At 48.2% G+C, this 18,398-nt stretch overlaps 1 protein-coding gene across 6 annotated transcripts in view; it reads left to right on the forward strand.

Annotated features, from left to right (window-relative positions):
* Cacna1c (calcium voltage-gated channel subunit alpha1 C) overlaps positions 1-17,937 on the forward strand; it is a 562,741-nt gene extending 544,804 nt beyond the window's left edge. For all 6 annotated transcript variants that reach the window (XM_057773598.1, XM_057773572.1, XM_057773590.1 and 3 more), the window contains 5 exons: positions 3,069-3,194; positions 5,923-6,029; positions 7,451-7,554; positions 9,373-9,708; positions 11,346-17,937. In XM_057773598.1, the coding sequence (XP_057629581.1) occupies positions 3,069-3,194; positions 5,923-6,029; positions 7,451-7,554; positions 9,373-9,708; positions 11,346-11,648 (976 nt within the window). In that variant the 3' untranslated portion in view covers positions 11,649-17,937. The remainder of the gene's footprint in view (positions 1-3,068; positions 3,195-5,922; positions 6,030-7,450; positions 7,555-9,372; positions 9,709-11,345) is intronic.
* Positions 17,938-18,398: the final 461 nt, after the last annotated feature.

An 18,398-nucleotide genomic window follows, 5' to 3' on the forward strand; every position in this document is an offset into this window, starting at 1 on the left:
TATATACTCTGGGACACTAGCTGCTCTAATCACCCAACAACATTGTGGGCTGAGCCCTTGAACCCAGGAGATCTCCACACACAGGCAGTGTGTGCTGCTCTGATGGTTGGCTCCACCTAGGGCATTATTAAGATGAAGCAGTTGTCCCATGCCTGTTCTGGTGGCCCCACCCTTTTCTGCAACACCACTTCTGTCCCACCTTTGAGGATTCAGTCCTAGTACCAGCTCTTCCCTCCTATGCCTTGCAAAAACCTCTAACTTTTTAAAATTATTTTTAATTGAGCTGCTCCTCTCCCTTCCTCTCCCTTTTCCTTCTACCCTCTCCCATGGTCCCCATGCTCCCCATTTACTCAGGAGATCTTGTCTTTTTCTACTTCCCATGTACCTTAAATCCAAGCATGTCTCTCTTAGGGTCCTCATTGTTGACTAGGTTCTCTGGGATTGTGAATTGTAGGCTGGTTTTTCTTTGCTTTATGTCTAAAAGTCACTTGTGAGTGAGGACATATGGTATTTGTCTTTCTGGGTCTGGGTTACCTCACTCAATATGATGTTTTCTAGATTCATCCATTTGCCCACAAATTTCAAGATGTCATTTTTTTCCTGCTGTGTAATACTCCATTGTGTAAATGTACCACATTTTTCTTATCCATTCTTCAGCTGAGGTTCATTTAGGTTGTTTCCAGGTTCTGGCTATGACAAACAAAGCTGCTGTGAACATAGTTGAGCACATGTCCTTGTGGCATGAATCAGCATCCTTTGGGTTTATACCCGAAAGTGGTATTACTGGGTCTTGAGGAAGGTTGTTTCCTAATTTCTGAGAAATCGCCACACTGACATCCAAAGGGACTGCATCACTTTGCACTCCCACCAGCAATGCAAAAGTGTCCCCTTTATACCCCACAACCTCTCCAGCATAAGTTTTGATAACCAACTTCTTGAGTTCTTTGTATATTTTGGAGATCAGGCCTCTGTCTGATGTGGGGTTAGTGAAGATCTTTTCCCATTCTGCAGACTGCCATTTTGTCTTGTTGACCGTGTCCTTTGCTTTACAGAAACTTCTCAGTTTCAGGAGGTCCCATTTATTAATTGTTTCTCTCAGTGTCTGTGCTACTGGGGTTATATTTAGGAAGTGGTCTCCTATGCCAATATGTTCAAGTGTACTTCCCACTTTCTCTTCTGTGAGATTCAGTGTGCTTGGTTTTATGTTGAGGTCTTTGATACGTTTGGACTTGAGTTTTGTGCATAGCAATAGATACGGATCTATTTTCATTCTTCTGCATGTTGATATCCAGTTATGCCAGCATCAGTTGTTGAATATGCTTTCTTTTTTCCATTTTATATTTGTTTGCTTCTTTGTCAAAAATCAAGAGTTCGTAGGTATGTGGGTTGATATCCGGGTCATCAATCTGGTTCTGTTGGTCCTTCTGTCTATGTTTATGGCAATATCAAGCTATTTTGAGTACTGTAGCTCTGTAGTAGAGTTTGAAGTCTGGGATTGTGATGCCTCTAGAAGTTCCTTTATAGGATTGTCTTGGCTATCCTGGGTTTTTTGCTTTTCTATATGAAGTTGAGTACTGTTCTTTGAAGCTTCTAACTTTTTTTAACTTTCATTTTATCTGGTTTTTTCTTTGACAGTTTCATACACATCTACAATATTTCCATGATATTCTCCCGTCCATCACTCTCTCTTATCTCTTTCCACTCCCACTCGTCTCCTTCCTACTTTCCTGCCTTTTCTTTTTTATGTGGCCCGCTGAGTTTAGTTAGGGTTGCCTGGATAAGAGTGGGTGAAAGGTTACACACTGAAGGTTGCCCATTCTCCTCCGCCAGCCAATAGCTCCTCGTGGAGGGGTGTGCCTCCGTGATGGCATGTTGATAGACCCAGGCTTGCGTGAAGGCAAGTGGAATCCTCCGGCTTGCTACCCATTCTCCCCTCAGAAGGAGTGATGCAGATTCTTGTTTAGGACTGAGCTGTCAACAGGAAATGATTCTCAGCACTCACCTATGAGTCCCTGCCGCTCACAGCTAAAAGAAGTGTCTCTGACCGAGGCTAAGCAGGGCACTAGGTATAAATACTTAGAAGGCATTTTGACAGCATGTCTGTGTAGTAAACAACAGTAGGTTCCCATAGGCCTAGGGCCCTGACATGCCGGGTCCGTGAGAACAGAGCTACAGAAAAGTACTGAACCACACACATGGAGAGGAAGAGCACTTGACCAGAGTTGGAGAAGAAAAGGCCGAATGGGCAGGAGGACCTGTCCTAGAAGCGACAGCACTCTATTCAAAGGCACATCCAGGTGTGGCAGGTTCTTAGCTCAGGAAATACCCACGCTCAGCACAGCCTCGGGCTTATTCTGCCTGCGTAGAGCAAGCCCTCTATGTGAAGTTTCTTCCCCACGCCTTCACTTCAGAGTCAGAACAAAGGCACACTGAATACGATCCAGGGACTTACCAGTTTCAAACAGTCACCTAAAGGCTCAGCTGTCCACAGCCAGCCTGTGAAGCCCCGTATTAATTGCACAGTCCAGGACTCTGTTTCAAAGTCAAGCCTTCCCCACTTCTGTCTTTGTGCATGTTCGGGTTTGTGTAGGGGTACATGCGCTCATGTGTGCGTGTGTTTAGAGGCCAGAGATTGACCTCAGATATCTTCCTCAATTATAGTCCACTGAGACAGGATCTCTCACTGAACTTGGAGCTCACCCATTTAGCTAGTCATGCCCTGCTTCTCCAGGCTGGCATTCAGATCCTCGTGCTGTGTGATAATCAGCCCACTGACTAGGCCTCCGCAGCAGGCAGGGCATGTGTTACTCTAGTGTCATCAAGGAGAAAACTGAGGCATGGGGTGAGCTAAAGGTCTTGGGCCGAAGAGTAAGTGAGCTAAGGCAGAATTCAGACCTCCCTGACTCTTCCATACAGCCCCGACACAGCTTGTGGCATCTACGGCTCTGCGGCTTCATCAGAAGCCGTGGGACTGTATCTCTGCATGTGGCCAGGGTCATCTTCCTTGCTGAGGAAGAGGCAGGGGGGCTGGAAGATGCTGATGCCTTTCTCCACTCTGGATGCTGCAGGTGCCACTCCCGAGAGAGCCAGGGGGCCTCGGTGAGTCAAGAGATGTTCCCCGATGAGACCTGCAGCGTGAGGATGAGTGAGGACGCCGAGTACTGCAGCGAGCCCAGCCTGCTCACCACAGATATGTAAGCCTTCTGCCCAGGTGACCCAAAGTGTGGGAAAGGGTGGGGGCTCGGGAGCAGTGCTGAGACCCCTCCTCTGGGACAGACAGTGGCATATCAGCAACACCTTCCCTCTGCAGTTTGGGTGGCCTCACTGCGGAACACTTCCAGAAAGCCTTCTAAATATTGTTCTTAAACTGTGAGATCAAGTTATACGTGTATTTCTTAGTGTGAGTCAGTAGATACATATGATGCTTAAATAAACTTGTTCTGGAATAGATTCTTTTAAGTCTGCCCAGAAGAAGTACAATTGGCATATCTCTTGGGAATATTTCGCTTCCATCTAGATCCACTGGGTGACTGTAGTGCCCATCTGGTGAGAAGGACCAGTGCTTATTTTTTTTGTTTGTTTTGGTTTTGGTTATTTTGAGACAGGGTTTCTCTGTGTAGCCCTGGCCATCCTGGAACTTGACTCTGTAGACCAGGCTGGCCTCGAACTCTCACAGAGATCCACCTGCCTCTACCTCCTGAGTCTTGGGATTAAAGGCATGCCGTGCACCGCCACCACCTGGCTAGGACCAGTGCTCTTAAGAATTGGATCAGCATATATTTTATGAATACCTAGAAAAAAAGGACCTCAAAGATGGCAAACACAACATAATGTAAAAAGATGGAGCGTTCATGCCGTACTGTCCATGTCTACTGAATTGGCACAGTGCACTCCAGAAATACTGTCTATTATACACCCGACAGCAGACTACTGTTTAAGGAAGTGGGCATTGACTGCTAGACTCAGTCATCACACATTCTCTACATATGTCAGATGGTCACACCATGCCTCATAAATATGCAGTTAATAATAATTGATACAAATAAATAAAATAGAAGATCAGCAGAAGACAACAGAAAGGTACTGCAAGAGTAAATATTGTTTATGACGCGTGTTCCTAAGTATGTGCCTCTCTAGGCTCCTTGAGCAACGTTTATGACTACTGCACACACCCTTCATATTCCTGAAAGCATACCAGCTTCTCGGGCCCTTAAAGTTAAGAAAGGCCTGAATGGAGAGATTCCTATTCTTATTGCATGCTTACCTAACTCCGAAAAGGCCAGCTTCAAATCTGGGAGATTTTACTAACTAGTTAGGAAGCTAAGAAAAGGGAAAAAATGTGGACCTTTCTAACCAACCGCCCACAGAGTAGTACCAGTGCCAAGGGGCACAGACATCTGAACAAGCCCAGAAGCAGTGTAGCTGGTGTTGTGTAGCAGACCAAGCAGAAGTCAGGTCTGTAAGAATGAGGACAGCTGAGTAAGAAGAAAATGTACTGGGGAGGGCTTATCTAGCTGGAAATGCACACGCGGCTTGGGCAGCATAGGAATATGAGATCCTCATGTCCCAAACTCCCCTGCACAGATATATGTTCTTGGAATCACTGTGCTTGGTTGCAGGGGTGGAGTCAGGAAGCAGGCTGCACAGTGTCAGCCTTCAAGCCTAGCTCAGTGGTAGGATGCTTTCATGGCATGCTCATGGTCCTGTGTTCCATCCTCAGCACTGCAAGCAAAGAAAAAAAGTAAACTTAACAAAAGAGTGTTAGTGGTGGCAGTCTGTGATCTAATCTACACCACTGAGGGCTGGAATGTAACTGTGCTTCTCAAACTGAAGACTGAGAGACTTCAGTGGGTGATGGCCAACAGTCATTGAAAAAGATAATACCGACCACAGTAACAGAGAAATTGAATCAGAGAGTGGCTTGCAAAGAGTGCAGGGTCTCACATGGCTAGGGATGTCTGATACCGGGGATAGGTACAATACAGTTTTCATTATGAGACATCATCTAGAAGCTTGGAAGTCCTCAACTGGGGGCCCTGGGCAGTTATTCTCAGCTGATGGTTTGCAATCCGTTTGAGATTCGTCTATACTCTTGGAGAACACGGATATTGACATTATGATTCATAACAGTAGCAAAATTATAATTATGAAGTAGCAATGAAAATAATTTTGTGGTTGAGGGTCACCACAACCTGAGGAGCTGCTGTATTAAAGGGTCACTGCATTAGGAAGGTTGAGAACCACTGTCTTAATTGCTGCTACTGTCCTGCTATCTACTGACTGGATGATTGCAGGATCACTACAGACTGTGACTTATGTGCTTTTGATAGTGAAGAGATAGTCACACAGAGAAAAATTGGAGAAGTGGGGGATCTTGGGGCAGCATCAAGAGTTACCAAAGTGAACAGCATAGAACTACTATATAAAGACAGGCAAGCATCTAAGGTACTTCTGAGAGAATGCTCTAGGCCTAGAATTCTTCGTCCTACTTCTCTATAACCAAGAGAGCCTCTGCTGGCCGAAACTAAAAATGCAAGGCTCAGGGATGGGATAGCAGTTCAGTGTTAGAGTACTTGTCTAGCATGCATGAGGCCTGTAATTCCAGCCCTCAGCCCACGGGAAAACAATAAACAAAAAAATCAACCACAAGGCTCCTGCACAGCATATGTATTAAGAGCCGGGACACCCCCCACACCCACCCCCACCGCAACATACAGGCCTGTTAAACAACTACAGTGCCTAAGTGCAGACACAAGTCTCTTAGCACACCTTGCTATCTGCTCCCCACACCTGTAGTATAGGCACACACATGGACATTGCCTTCACTAAGGAAAATGGAAACTGCTTTTGGGGAGAGCAGCTGTCCCGGCGAGTGGCACCCCTCAGCCTTCAGGAGCCAGAACTAAGGGTTTTCTGTTCCAGTCTCTCCTACCAGGATGATGAAAACCGGCAGCTGACATCCCCAGAGGAGGACAAGAGGGAGATGCAGCAGTCTCCGAAGAGGAGTTTCCTCCGCTCTGCCTCTCTAGGTAAATTCACGCGCTGCCCTGTAGATGCAGACAGCCGTCGCCTCCAGGGTGGCAATGGTCAGGCACCAGGGACACCTGAGAAACTGAGCCTACTGAGGCGGCCTCTAGAGATGGGCTCGTAGATGTGCACATTGACAAGATGATGTGGCAGGCTTTCTTGGACCACCGGCCCCCAAATCATGACACAGAAACGTATTAATTGTGAAAGCTCAGCCTTAGGTTAGGCTTGTTTCTAACTAGCTCTTATAACTTTAATTAACCCATTTATATTAATCTATATTTTGCCTATGACTTTTTACCCCTCTTCCATCTTGTACCTCCTGTTTTCTCTCCATGTCCTCTGGTGACTCTCACGTACCTAGATTCATCTTCTCTTCTTTTCTCTCTACCAGGAAGTCCTGCCTAACCTTGTTGAAGGAGCTGCGGGCTGCATTCCTGCCGCCAGCTCCCGGCCACCTGGCTAGCTTATGCCCCGAAATAACAACACACAAACTGTATTCATATAAACACTGCTTGGCCCATTTCTATTAATGTGTGTAGCACCACGAGGTCCGCTTCCCAGGAAGATTCTAGTCTATGTCCATCCTGGGTCAGAGCTTCATCGCGGCTGCCCTGGAGAGGAGCAGCATGGTGTCTGCCTCACTTCCTCTTCCTCCCAGCATTCTGTTCTGTTACTCCACCCACCTATGTTCTAACCTATCAGGCCAAGCAGTTTCATTATTAATTAATCAATGAAAGCAACAGATTGATATATGACACTCCCACATCATAACCTCTTCCTTCCTAGTTATTGACCCTTCAGCTCTTTATTAAAGCAATCAGAAGGCACCTTGGCAAAGATACATCTTCACAGTGTACAAAAAGATTACCCCCACAGAAAGATAGTTCTCCAAAGACATAGTTTGTTGGAATGGGACCTAGACATTGACTACTCAGATGCCTCAGAGATAAACTGAGGCAAAAAAAAAAAAAAAAGAGCTTGGGACAGATAGCATTAACCCTCGTACCTCACCTGAGAATGAGCCTCTCTCGGTCAGCTTTCTATCACTGTAGGGAAACACCTGACATGATCAGCTTAAAAATAAGAAAGACAATTTTGAGCTCACGATTTTGGAAGCTCGACTCATTACTTTTGGGCCTGTGGCAAGGTGGAGCATCATGATGGAAATGCTTCCTGGCCAGGAATATAACGGAGGGAAAGAGGTCGGCGTTTCATGATCTTTCTCAAAGACACATCATCAAAGGTGGAAAACCTCCCATGAGGCTCCTCCTTTTAAATGTTCAACCAACCTTTCATTTGTATCAAACTGGGGACTAAGCCTTTAAGACATGACGCTTGCTAGATCTAAAGTGTGGCAGAGCTGTCACAGGCCGGTGCCATCGCCCATGCCCTGATTCTAGTTCTTTATCCGCTTTTGCAGGGCGAAGGGCCTCCTTCCATCTGGAATGTCTGAAGAGACAAAAGGATCAAGGGGGAGACATCTCTCAGAAGACAGCCTTGCCCTTGCATCTGGTTCACCATCAGGTATTAACACCTGTGGACAGGCCACAAGCCTTACCCCCCTAGGATGATGGCAGGTCCCAGAAACCCTGTTTCCCCTTCTCAGGTCTCTGGGAATCCGCTCCCCTGGGGAGGGCCATCCACTGCTCTGCAGATACCACAGTTTGTGACCCTGAAAGGCAGGTCCCTGTGAAATCTTGGCAGGGGTTCCTTTCATGATTGTAACTGCAAGCTCCAGGGCTCGCGAGCTTTCTCCTTACAGTGCGCAGATATCCCTCCCCGACACACTGCCTTTCTCCGTACACTCTGAAGCAGAGACAGTCATACCTGGGGTTCGATGGGACCTGGGAGCTGAGCGTCACAGCCATCTGTCTACCCACTGTAGCGCAGAAATGATGGCAGTACCCGCCAGCAGCACGGTTAAGAGTAGGGAAAGCTGGGCATGGTGGTCATGCTAATCACAGCACTCCAAGAGACTAAGGCAAGAGGAGGTAGGGAATGGTCTCGAAGGAGAAAAGGCCAGGAGGCTAATTAATGAAGTCTACGCTAGCGTGGAACAGCTGAGAAAGTGAAAACACAGTGTCACCTCGCTCTTGGTAACCTAGAACAAGTAGGAACTTCAGGCTACAGTCAGTACGTTACCTGCAGCAAATAGGGACCTAAACCTGAGCCCTCCCCCCATTGTAATTACAAACTCCCTTTGGGGCCTGTGCTTACAGTGTGTGTGTGTGTGTGTGTGTGTGTGTGTGTGTGTGTGTGTGTGTGTGTATGTACACTTGCACGTGTGTATACACATGTGTTCATGTGTATCTCTGCTAGTACATGTGTGCATGTGTATATGTGTGTGGTAACATGCTCACAAATGTATTTTATAAACTACTCCAACTTCGTCTCAAAGCCAAAGCACTGTCTAAATAGGGATTATTGTCATGAACTTCCCAACATTATGAACATAGTTTTATGCTTCCCTTAGATTTCCAGGTCCCCAGAAGCTCGGAACCCTCGTAAGCTGGGGAGAGGGAAGAAAAGGAAGATGGAGGGACACTATGTGTACTATTTCGAAAGATTTCTCCAAGTTGGTTTTGTCCATCTGTCCTTGTGCCCACAGGCAGGAAATGAGGTTCTCTTTGTATCACTGTGCCACCTCCAATCCGTTCTCTCTGTTCCCACCACAGAGTGTCATTCTTTTTAACAGACATATCGCCTCTGAACAGTAGACACTGCTGGGAGTCACAGTGGCAGCGGGAAAGCAGGGTCACCCTCAGGATGCTCTGGAGCATTTGGGGATAGAGAAAGCAGACCATTAATCGTGGTGCAGTTGACTGTTAAACAGGAGTCGAAACACTCCGCTTGAGATTGACAGGTGTTATGTCATCCTAAAATGGGCCTATGTCATCCTAAAAGTTAAAATAATGACTACCGGTTTTGTCTAGTCCTTTATGATGGCCTTATCAAGCTTGGCTTCACACTGGCCGTTAGGCCGATGCATAGAGCGGGCACTGGTGAACTCTGGCTCTGTGGAGAACGCCTCATCATGGCCCTCTCTGCCCTAATGGGAAAGCCGGAGTGACTACATCCAGAGACTGTGGATGGCAGAGCCACTCTAAACAGCGGATGATACCGGTTGTCCTGAAGTTAGAGGGAAATGTCATTGTATTAGAAAGAAATGCTCATTAAAATATTTCTGGATATTATTGAACCTCACACCAGGTCTCAGTGAAGTAGACAGGACTTGGACTTTGAGAATTCTAGGCAGGACCCACTGGAAAAATATTTGCTTCAAAGTTACTCAGAAGGCAGAGGACTAAACCCTCCTGGTAACTCCTTGTCTTATGTCCACAGGCATTGGCAGTGGCAGGTTTGAGCCCACTCCTGCAGAGAAGCCATCCTCCTACCAAGTTCCCCAGGCCATGTCCCACACCCCCTGTCACTCCAGGCAGCAGGGGCAGGCCTCTCCAGCCTATCCCCACCCTACGGCTGGAGGGGGCTGAGTCCAGCGAGAAACTCAACAGCAGCTTCCCATCCATCCACTGCAGCTCCTGGTCTGATGAGACCACTGCCTGTAGTGGTGGCAGCAGCATGGCCCGGAGAGCCCGGCCCGTCTCCCTCACCGTGCCCAGCCCGGCTGGAGCTCCAGGGAGACAGTTCCATGGCAGTGCCAGCAGCCTGGTGGAAGCGGTATGTAAATTCAAGGTCTTGGGGAGGGAGAGGCCCCAGAAAACAAGAGACTTTTGTACAGGGAAGGAAGCCTGGCTCCTTCCCAAGTAGACTGGGTGTCAAGTGGGTAAACTAGAGAAATGCTGAAGGAAGCCTGACCTGCAGAAAATTGCAACCATGACTATACAAGATGATAGTCTCCAGTGTAGTGGACAGATAGAAAGCCCTTAGTAAAGCACAGACCAGTGAACCCTAGGAGAGGTTCTACTGCCTCCCAGTGTTCACATGTACTGGAGCTTGTTCCCACAAAGAGGGCCAGGGTTCTCTGTGCGCAGCCTGGACTGCTCAGAACAACGTCCCAGCGCTTTGGAAGCTTGCCAGAGGGCTGGCCTTTTCAGGGCTTCCAGTGATTCTAATGCACGAGTGGCCAAGTTTAAGATGGCGCTTTCCCTCCTTGGCTTCTGTTCCTCCTTTAGAGAGATTTTACTGTCCCAATTTCTCTGCCTTTGAGGAGCATCTGTTCCAGCCCTAGCACCACATTTATGGGCCTTTGACAAACTGAAACAGACCCCAGTGAGTGTGGCAAGGTCCTTAGAAACCATCTCCTATGAGAGCTGGTGGAGGGGAGACTTGCCGACACAGCTCTCCCCACTAAGAGGCTTGTAAAGGAGCTAACCTCCATCGCTGGACGTGCCAAGCAGAGGCTGCATCTGTCCTGTGGTCAGATGGACCTGGGAGTGGAGTGCAATCAAGTAACCTTGGTCCTTCCAAGTCAGAAACACTAATTCTTGAGCTTTATTGTCCTCGATTCATCTCAGAAATCTGTGAGAGTTTTCCCAGGTGTGGCACCTATAGGTTTGTGCTGGTGAGGACAAACAGGTTCAAAATTAGCACGGTGTGGCCGGAACAGGCAGGGTCGCAGTAGAAAACTCAGGCAAGATGAGGAGAGAGTGACTCGGGCAGAGGAGGAGGAACAGGAGCCTGGGAGAAAGAGAGACGCCCCTCGCTGCCGCATTCTACCCCTTGGCTCAGAGATTTAGTGATCTTCCTTCTAGCTAGTCACATGTTAGTCACCCGCAGCCCTTGCAAACAAAAACCGAGCTTGTGTCCTCCACAAAGAGTCCTGGAGCATGCATCCTGCACGGGCAGCCCTGGAGAGGCCGACAGGTGGGGGCAGTGGCTAACACCAAATAAAAGTGAAGGCTTCTTGGAAAGGGTGGCATGAAGGATGTCTTGGAGGGCAGAGAGGAGAAAAGAAAGGGCAAGTTAAGATCTGCCTATGGGAAAACAGAGTCCACAGCCCCTCTGCCAGTTTCTCACTTGGTGATAGGATATCCTCCAACCTAAAGCTCTCTCCTCCGATCTATCTGTGCATGCCCACTTCCTTTGGTCCATACTACATCTCTACTTTCCTGTGAGTGCCCCTCTTAGTACACAAATACAGACCACAAACATGCATGCACACCCCACACACATGCACGCTTATATACACGTTCACACACTCATGCGTACACCCATCTATACATACATACCCACATGCACATGTTATGTACACACAGATGCTCTTCTTTACAGCAGCCTGTGACTTTAACCTTCGGGAGCTTGGAACTCTAGTGACCACGCCCCTCTTCTGTCTTCTTCTTGCCCTTCCTTTTTAGGTCTTGATTTCAGAAGGATTGGGACAGTTTGCTCAAGATCCCAAGTTCATCGAAGTCACCACCCAGGAGCTGGCTGACGCCTGTGACATGACAATAGAGGAGATGGAGAACGCCGCAGACAACATCCTCAGTGGGGGCGCCCAGCAGAGCCCTAACGGCACCCTCTTACCTTTTGTGAACTGCAGGGACCCAGGGCAGGACAGGGCTGTGGTCCCGGAGGACGAAAGCTGCGCATATGCCCTGGGGCGAGGCCGGAGCGAGGAGGCGCTCCCGGACAGCAGGGCCTACGTCAGCAACCTGTAGTCCGCAGGACTGACCAGACGCGGGTGTTTTTTATTCGTTTCAATGTTCCTAATGGGTTCGTTTCAGAAGTGCCTCACTGTTCTCGTGACCTGGAGGTAACCGGAACAGCGTCTTCATTCACTGCTGTCGGGACAAGTCTCAGAGCTGGGCGGTGTGCGGAGTCGGCTTGTCAGGGGAGAAGGCCAAGGCCGTGGTGCAGGCTCCAGCACCTTCCCGCGGCAGCACCGCCCAAAGGACCCCACCCCCCTAACCAAAAGGGTGTTTTCCCCTTGCTTGTATAAACAGTCATTTGCACATGTTCTGTCTGAGCCTGGCGGTCTCAATGGAGCAGTGACCCAGAGATCTATGGCGGGAGTAGGCCAGTGCCCCAAGTAGGGGAGGTGGCTGTGAGGTTCCAGTAATGCAGGTTTGGTCCCTTCAGGGACCCGTCCCCTGCGGGAGTAGATGCAGGTGATCGGAGCTGGTGCAGACCGCACCACCGCCCTCAGCTAGCCAGGCCAGGGGGCACAGGCTGCTGCTCGGTGATCTTGGTTTCACGGTTTGATGGTTCTTGTTAGCATGTTTCGGTTTTCTGAGTTTGGATTTCTTTATTATTTTGTATTTGTTGTGCTTTCCCACGGGGAAGGGAGGAAGAAGAGCGTTTACAGTTGCGCAGCCTCACTCACTGTTTCCACATTTGCGGATTTGGTTTTATTATATTCTTCAAATGGTGCGGTTTCCCCCACCCCTCTTTTTCCACCCATGGAGCGAGAGCTCAATAGCACCACAGGAAAGTTTACCTGTTCTGTGTATGCCCAGTAATTTGTTATAATTTCCTTAAGTAACAGCACCTTCCCCTCCCCCCCTTCTTTCCGGTTTGGTTGACAGTCACAATCTGCAGGTAACAGGGCTGTTAGATAAGGTGTTGCGTGCCTGAGCGGTTGAACTGGGCTCCTTTCTAAGCTGGGTGTATGGACAGGTTCAAGAGAGAGGATGTATGAGCATCTGTGTGTCACACATGTGTCCATAGTGTCGTCTGTGTGTGTGTGTGTGTGTGTGTGCGCGCGCGCGCGCGCACCCACACGGTGCGTGCGCACCCTCTCCACCCCGCCCTCCCCACCCCGCACAAAAGTCCATAGATCCCCGTTCCGGTTTGACTGCAGGGAATCTGAATCTGGGGCTATTCGAAAGCAAAAACAATTCACTGTCTCCGCTTCTGCTTCTGAAACGAGAATCGGTAACTGCATTTCCTGTCCCACGAGATATGCAAAAGCAATGCAATAATATCCATTTTAAAATACGATTGTGAGTTGTGTCGGCATTAAAATTCTATTTTAAAAAACACAAAATTTAAGGGAAAAAACTCAAGAAGACATTTTGCTTCGATATATTCTGTGTAATGTTTTATTGCATTGATAATGTTTCTGTTGAAGAAACTGTTATACTTGAATTCAGGTCAGTTTCAGTATTTTTCAAATATTTTTTTAAAAACTGAATTGCAATTGTGCCAAGCAAATATAATGACTTAAGTTTGTTTTAAAATTCACTTCTTGTATATTTTGCTGCATGTAAAGTAAATCATTTTGTATTTGGAGTGTGACAAGCTTTCCCTTTGAACTCTTAAGTGCTTTTTCTACCTGTGGTTGGGGAGGAGATGGTTTTCTTTCATTTGCAAAGTGAGCAAAGGTGTCCCGGTGTCAGTCCTCATCCTGCTCTCAGTGGGAAGGTCTGGGAGGTACCTTTCTGCATATCTTGTGTCTTGTTTCCATTTCCCTCAATCTTTCCAAAAACCGTGTGGTAAGACAGTCCATTCCACATCTTGCTTTGCAAGATCAGGACATGTTTCATCCAGCTCTTCACTTGCTGCCTTCTCTGTGGATACTTGTTCAGGATGCTCCTCTGGAGAGGTGGCTGACTTTGTCAAGCACTCCCACAGCCCACATCTCCACTGAGAGGATGAGGTGACAATCAGGCTGGGGCAGAGGTAGAACAGATTCATCATGGACCCATGATCTACCCAAGCACGGATAGCCATAGCCGTGGCTAGATAAAGGTGACTGGGTAGGTCTGTGATCCTTCTAGAAACTACATCCTTTCCTTCCTCCAAAGCAGGAAAGCGGAAAAGCAAGGGATCTTGATGAAGTCAGGGACATCGGGATCTCATAGGGATGGAAGGAACAGATTGTGTGGGACTTTTATTTCGGCTCCTCTATGTCTGCCTTCAGAAACCATTACAATAGTACCAGGTCCTTCAGTGGTGTCTTAACAAGAATGGTTGGAAAGGAAGGGCTCTGGGGAAAATAAGACTCAACCATTCACCCAGAATTTACCTACGTACAGAATATCTTCCGGTCCCAGGGTCCTTCCAGCCTATTTGGGGAATTATGTGAGAATCTGCTAGAAATTCAGCAAGGTTGTTCCTCAGTGATAATGCTCTCGTGGGCTATTTCATGAAAATGCAGAGAGAGGCAGTGTTCACAGGTTAACCAGAGTCTAGAAACAGCATTTCTCCTTGAATTCCCGTGCACCGTCGACCCAGCGTTTATGTATCCTCTTCAGTACCATAAGGGCTTCTAGATATGAGGATTAGACGACATCCTTTGTCTTGTTTCCGAGACTGTTGATGTGCCTAGAGTGACGATGGAGAGGTGAGCCCTCTGATTGGCTGTCTGGTTCTGGCATGCATCTGACCCCTAGGGAAATGTGGTGTTTTGATTGCTCCTACCCACAGACATGCATAGGCTGCATACTCTCTCCCCATGCTGCCTTGACTTCCTGTAGAAGCTTTGATCTGCATTGCCAGTCTTCTGGCCAATGACACAAGTACAGGCCAAGCTTCTGCAACCCCTGCCAGGACTCTGCTCAGTGTGGCTCCCCAACTCCCCCTGCCCCTCACTAGTCATACCCACAGACTGCCTTCTCCTTTATGGCCAAGAAGACCAGAGTAGCCTTTCACGTGTACACTGCACCCTGTGGGGGTGGCGCCATCAGGGACGATGGGTCCCTGCCCTTTATTGCTAGGAGGAAAGAAGGTTCAGTGCACAGTGGGGCTTTCATGCTTGGCGTCATGACCACCTACATAAGACTAATGCATGCTGCCTGTGGCCAGGACAGAGGGGACAGTGAGTAGGAGAGCCATTGAACAGTACACCAGACTGTCTCCTCCCCGCCCACCATGGAGTTTTCCCAGTGACTCTTCTGAATGGAACTGCAGGCCTTCTGCAATCCCGACAGTCCCTGGATGGCAGGGAATTAGCCCGCAGCTGGGGACCAAAGGGACCAGGAGCGAAGGGCTTGTACTTTCATCTCCGTGATTAGCTGTCTCTTTTCTTTACGCTCTGTCCATGTGTGTGGCCATTTTATACAGACAGAATCCTGTTGGTTCCTTTCTGCCTGGTCCTAGAAAGTTCTTCATATTTTCAGGTTAAAAGAGAGAGACTTTCCTAGGCATTGTTTGATTTGTAAATGTCTTTCCTATTAGCTGTGGTTTCCATCGTAACCTGACAAATCCAAGGCCCAACTCTGTCATTCCCCTTCCCCTGGTACCAGACACCCTAACAGAATGCAGTAGGCAGCCCTTCCTTTGCCAACATCAGCACGTTTTTGAGAACATGCTGGAAGTCAGTAGAAGGAAAGTGGCTGCTGTCCAGAGGCCAGGAGATACTCACCACTGCTCCATAAGGCAGGTCAAGAGATCAAGGACCCAGATCAAGCACGGAGTCGAATCTGATAATCAGGGCTTTTAGCCTTCTTACCCCACATTTCAAATGTCACCAAGGGGAAGGACCTTCCATCCTGGGACCTTGAATGACTGAAATGTCCTCATTCGGGAGCTAGAAACAATTGACCTGAGGAAGGATTGTCTAGCTTTCAGAAGAGCTACTCAGAGCCCAGGGAAGCCAAAACGGGCTGTAAGCGTCCTGGTTGATTCTGTCTTCAACAAGTCCCTGGCTCGGAAGCAGGCACCAGCACAGAGAGAGTTAGAGGGGAGTGAGGGCGAGGAAAGGGTGCGTCCTGACCCCATCCGTGTCACCTCATCATATGGAAAGCCCTGGAAAAGGCCGATGGCTCCATAATCTGCTTTGGAAGCTGTGAAAAATGAACTCCTACCCTGGGTGTTTTTCCAGCTAAATCAACCTAGCTAGAGAGATATGGTCCTCACCTGACCATGTGAGGCCCCTCCGCCATAGCTTGCCAAAGAGTTTGCCAATGGGAAAGTGGTTGGGGGAGCTTGGTCTCCCTCAGCAAAGCCCATGTTCTACAGCAGCTGCCATGGTAGAGGTGTCCTAGAAGGCTGTGGGCAGGGAGGGGAAGCACCCTATCTATGACATCAGTAACAGGAACCGTCCCTTCCTTCAGCATTTACTCCTCTTTCTCCCTTCCCCCTTCTCCTCCTCTGCAAGCCCAGTGAAGGGAACACAGAGGCGAAAGGAACCATTTGCAGATTTTTACAGTGTTTTTTATGCCATAGCGCTTCACCTTGTTAGGGAGATAGTTGATACACACCACACACACACACACACTCACTCACACCCTAAAGCACAAGTGCTGAGGTGTTGGCCACGTGGTAGGCACATTCAACCTGTTCAGTCTGTAGCTCTGTGCTCCAGAACAGCTATGGATGTGCACAGCGCATGTGTAGGTGATATCCTATTATAACAAAAACACTGAACACCTTTGAAGGGGAACGTGTGGAAGAAACTAGAACAGTTTCCATGGGTGGAAATGGTGACCGTTTATTCATCTACAGTGAGGAAATGCTTTTCCTCCAGCCATCTTAAGAGATTTGACCCATACAGTACGTGATAAAGGCCTGGCCTTCCTGGTATGTGAGGAAGACCAGGTACCATCTCTGAAAGGGAGTTGGAGTATGTAGCTGGATATATCAAGCATTGCAAATCAATTCAATACTGACAGTAAAGTCAGAATTGAGATTTTTCCTGTTATGTTTCTTCTAGGTCTCTGCTAGCAATAAGGAAGGCAAGGCCAGAAAATGCAATGAAAATATGAAATGTCATATCACCAGAGTCAAACCGTCTCAGATGCTCATTAGAGGTGTAGCCCCCTCATCCCCATGGGAAATCATATGCACCCCAATTTCCCAGAATCTAAATGATTGGATGTATAAAGGTTACAGACCAGGTGACGTGTCACTTACTCCAGCGTGAATGAGTCCAGTTCATGCAAATTTGCCACCTAAAACTTCCCTGAGGCTTCCCTCAGCAGGGTCATTACAGAGACGGTTTGGGGAAGACAGAGGCTATAGGGAACTGGAAGGTAGTTTCTTTTTTCTTTTCCTTTTTTGGGGAGCAGCATGGAGGTACTGGGGGTTGAGCCAAGGGCCTTCCCTGTGCATGCTGGGCAAGCACTTTAGCTTCTATGTTGCCTCCTAAGACTTCCCAGCATGGAGAACCACACCAAAGTTAAAAGCAGGGGAGAACCCTTGGGAATTGAGGACAGGTGATTTGTGAGCAAGCAGTCCCCCCAGAGGGCCCCTTAGAAGGCATCACAGGGACTGCAGGCTATGGGTCCCTTTCTGTGCCCCACCCAGCACACATCCACACCTGCATCCCGTCCCCCAGACTTGAAATCCCCCCTCAGCCTTCCCGCCAGACCATGCACCCATCTACCCTGCCCATCTCGGGCGTGAGCTGCTTGCTAGCCGCCCCGAGCAGAGCCTGTATGGCAGGAGAACCGCTGGGTTTACCCACATCTGTGACCATAGCAGTTAAGAGCAACCTACGGGGAAAGAAGTCATTGGGAAATAGATCCCAGGAGTGAACGCTGCCTCTCCCATAGTACTGCAATTCTACTTTGATCTGCCAGTGTTGCTACGGAAGACGTCCTCCATGTCAGGGGTCCACATCACGCCGCGCCCATCCCCCACGCGCCATGTGTCTACTCAGTCCACTTCATGTCCCTGAGAAAACCTGTGTCATGTGCCATGCCTGTTCCCAGAGAGGCACGGAAAGATAAACAGGCTTCTGTGTCGCTCATACACACCTGCACATCTCACGCCTGCCCCTCCAGACTCCACGACACCACAGTCCGACTGTTGTAAATATTGTACAGTTTGTAATCATCCAATAATCCTGTTGTCAAAGGCCCTGCCTGCTGCGCCTTCTCCCCCTCGAGCGAGGCCAGGGAATCCAGAAGGGGAAACCTTCAAGGAGAGCTTCAGGGTCCATCTCTGTGTGGGACGCTACTGTATATTCCTGTAAGATTGCATTTTTATCTAAGGAATGATGTTATTTAAAAAACAAACAAAAAAACGCAAAAAAGAATTGCAAATAAATTTCTTAACAATGTCGCTCTTGGTTTAATCAGTATCTCCCCTGTTCCACACCTCTCCTTGTCTTGTCTCCTGTTCCTACAGGTCACAGAAATAGATTTAACCTTCATTATTTCACTTGCATCAGATCCTTCAAAGCAGGGGACAATAGGGGATGTGACTCCAGCATAATTTCCTAACTTCATGACCCCAGTGGATCTCACAAAGATGTTCTTTCATCTGTACAAGGGTCAACAAAAATGGCCCAAGGCGAATAAGGAGGCAAAACAAGAGAAACAAATGGTTAGCTCAGGAAATAGTAGTACTGTCCCCTAAGTAAATGATCTTGGATAAAGTGGGGAGGGAGATATAGGGGGAAAGGGACAGAAAGTAGGATGTGTTTTGCAGCCACCAAATGCAAGGTTCTGCGGTTACCATGTCGATGTAAACTGGCTCAAGCAAAGCTCCCAGAATAAGCCCATGAAAAACAATGGTTGCAG

Source organism: Chionomys nivalis, chromosome 1 (genome assembly GCF_950005125.1).
Source record: "Chionomys nivalis chromosome 1, mChiNiv1.1, whole genome shotgun sequence".
Taxonomy (NCBI): Eukaryota; Metazoa; Chordata; class Mammalia; order Rodentia; family Cricetidae; genus Chionomys; species Chionomys nivalis.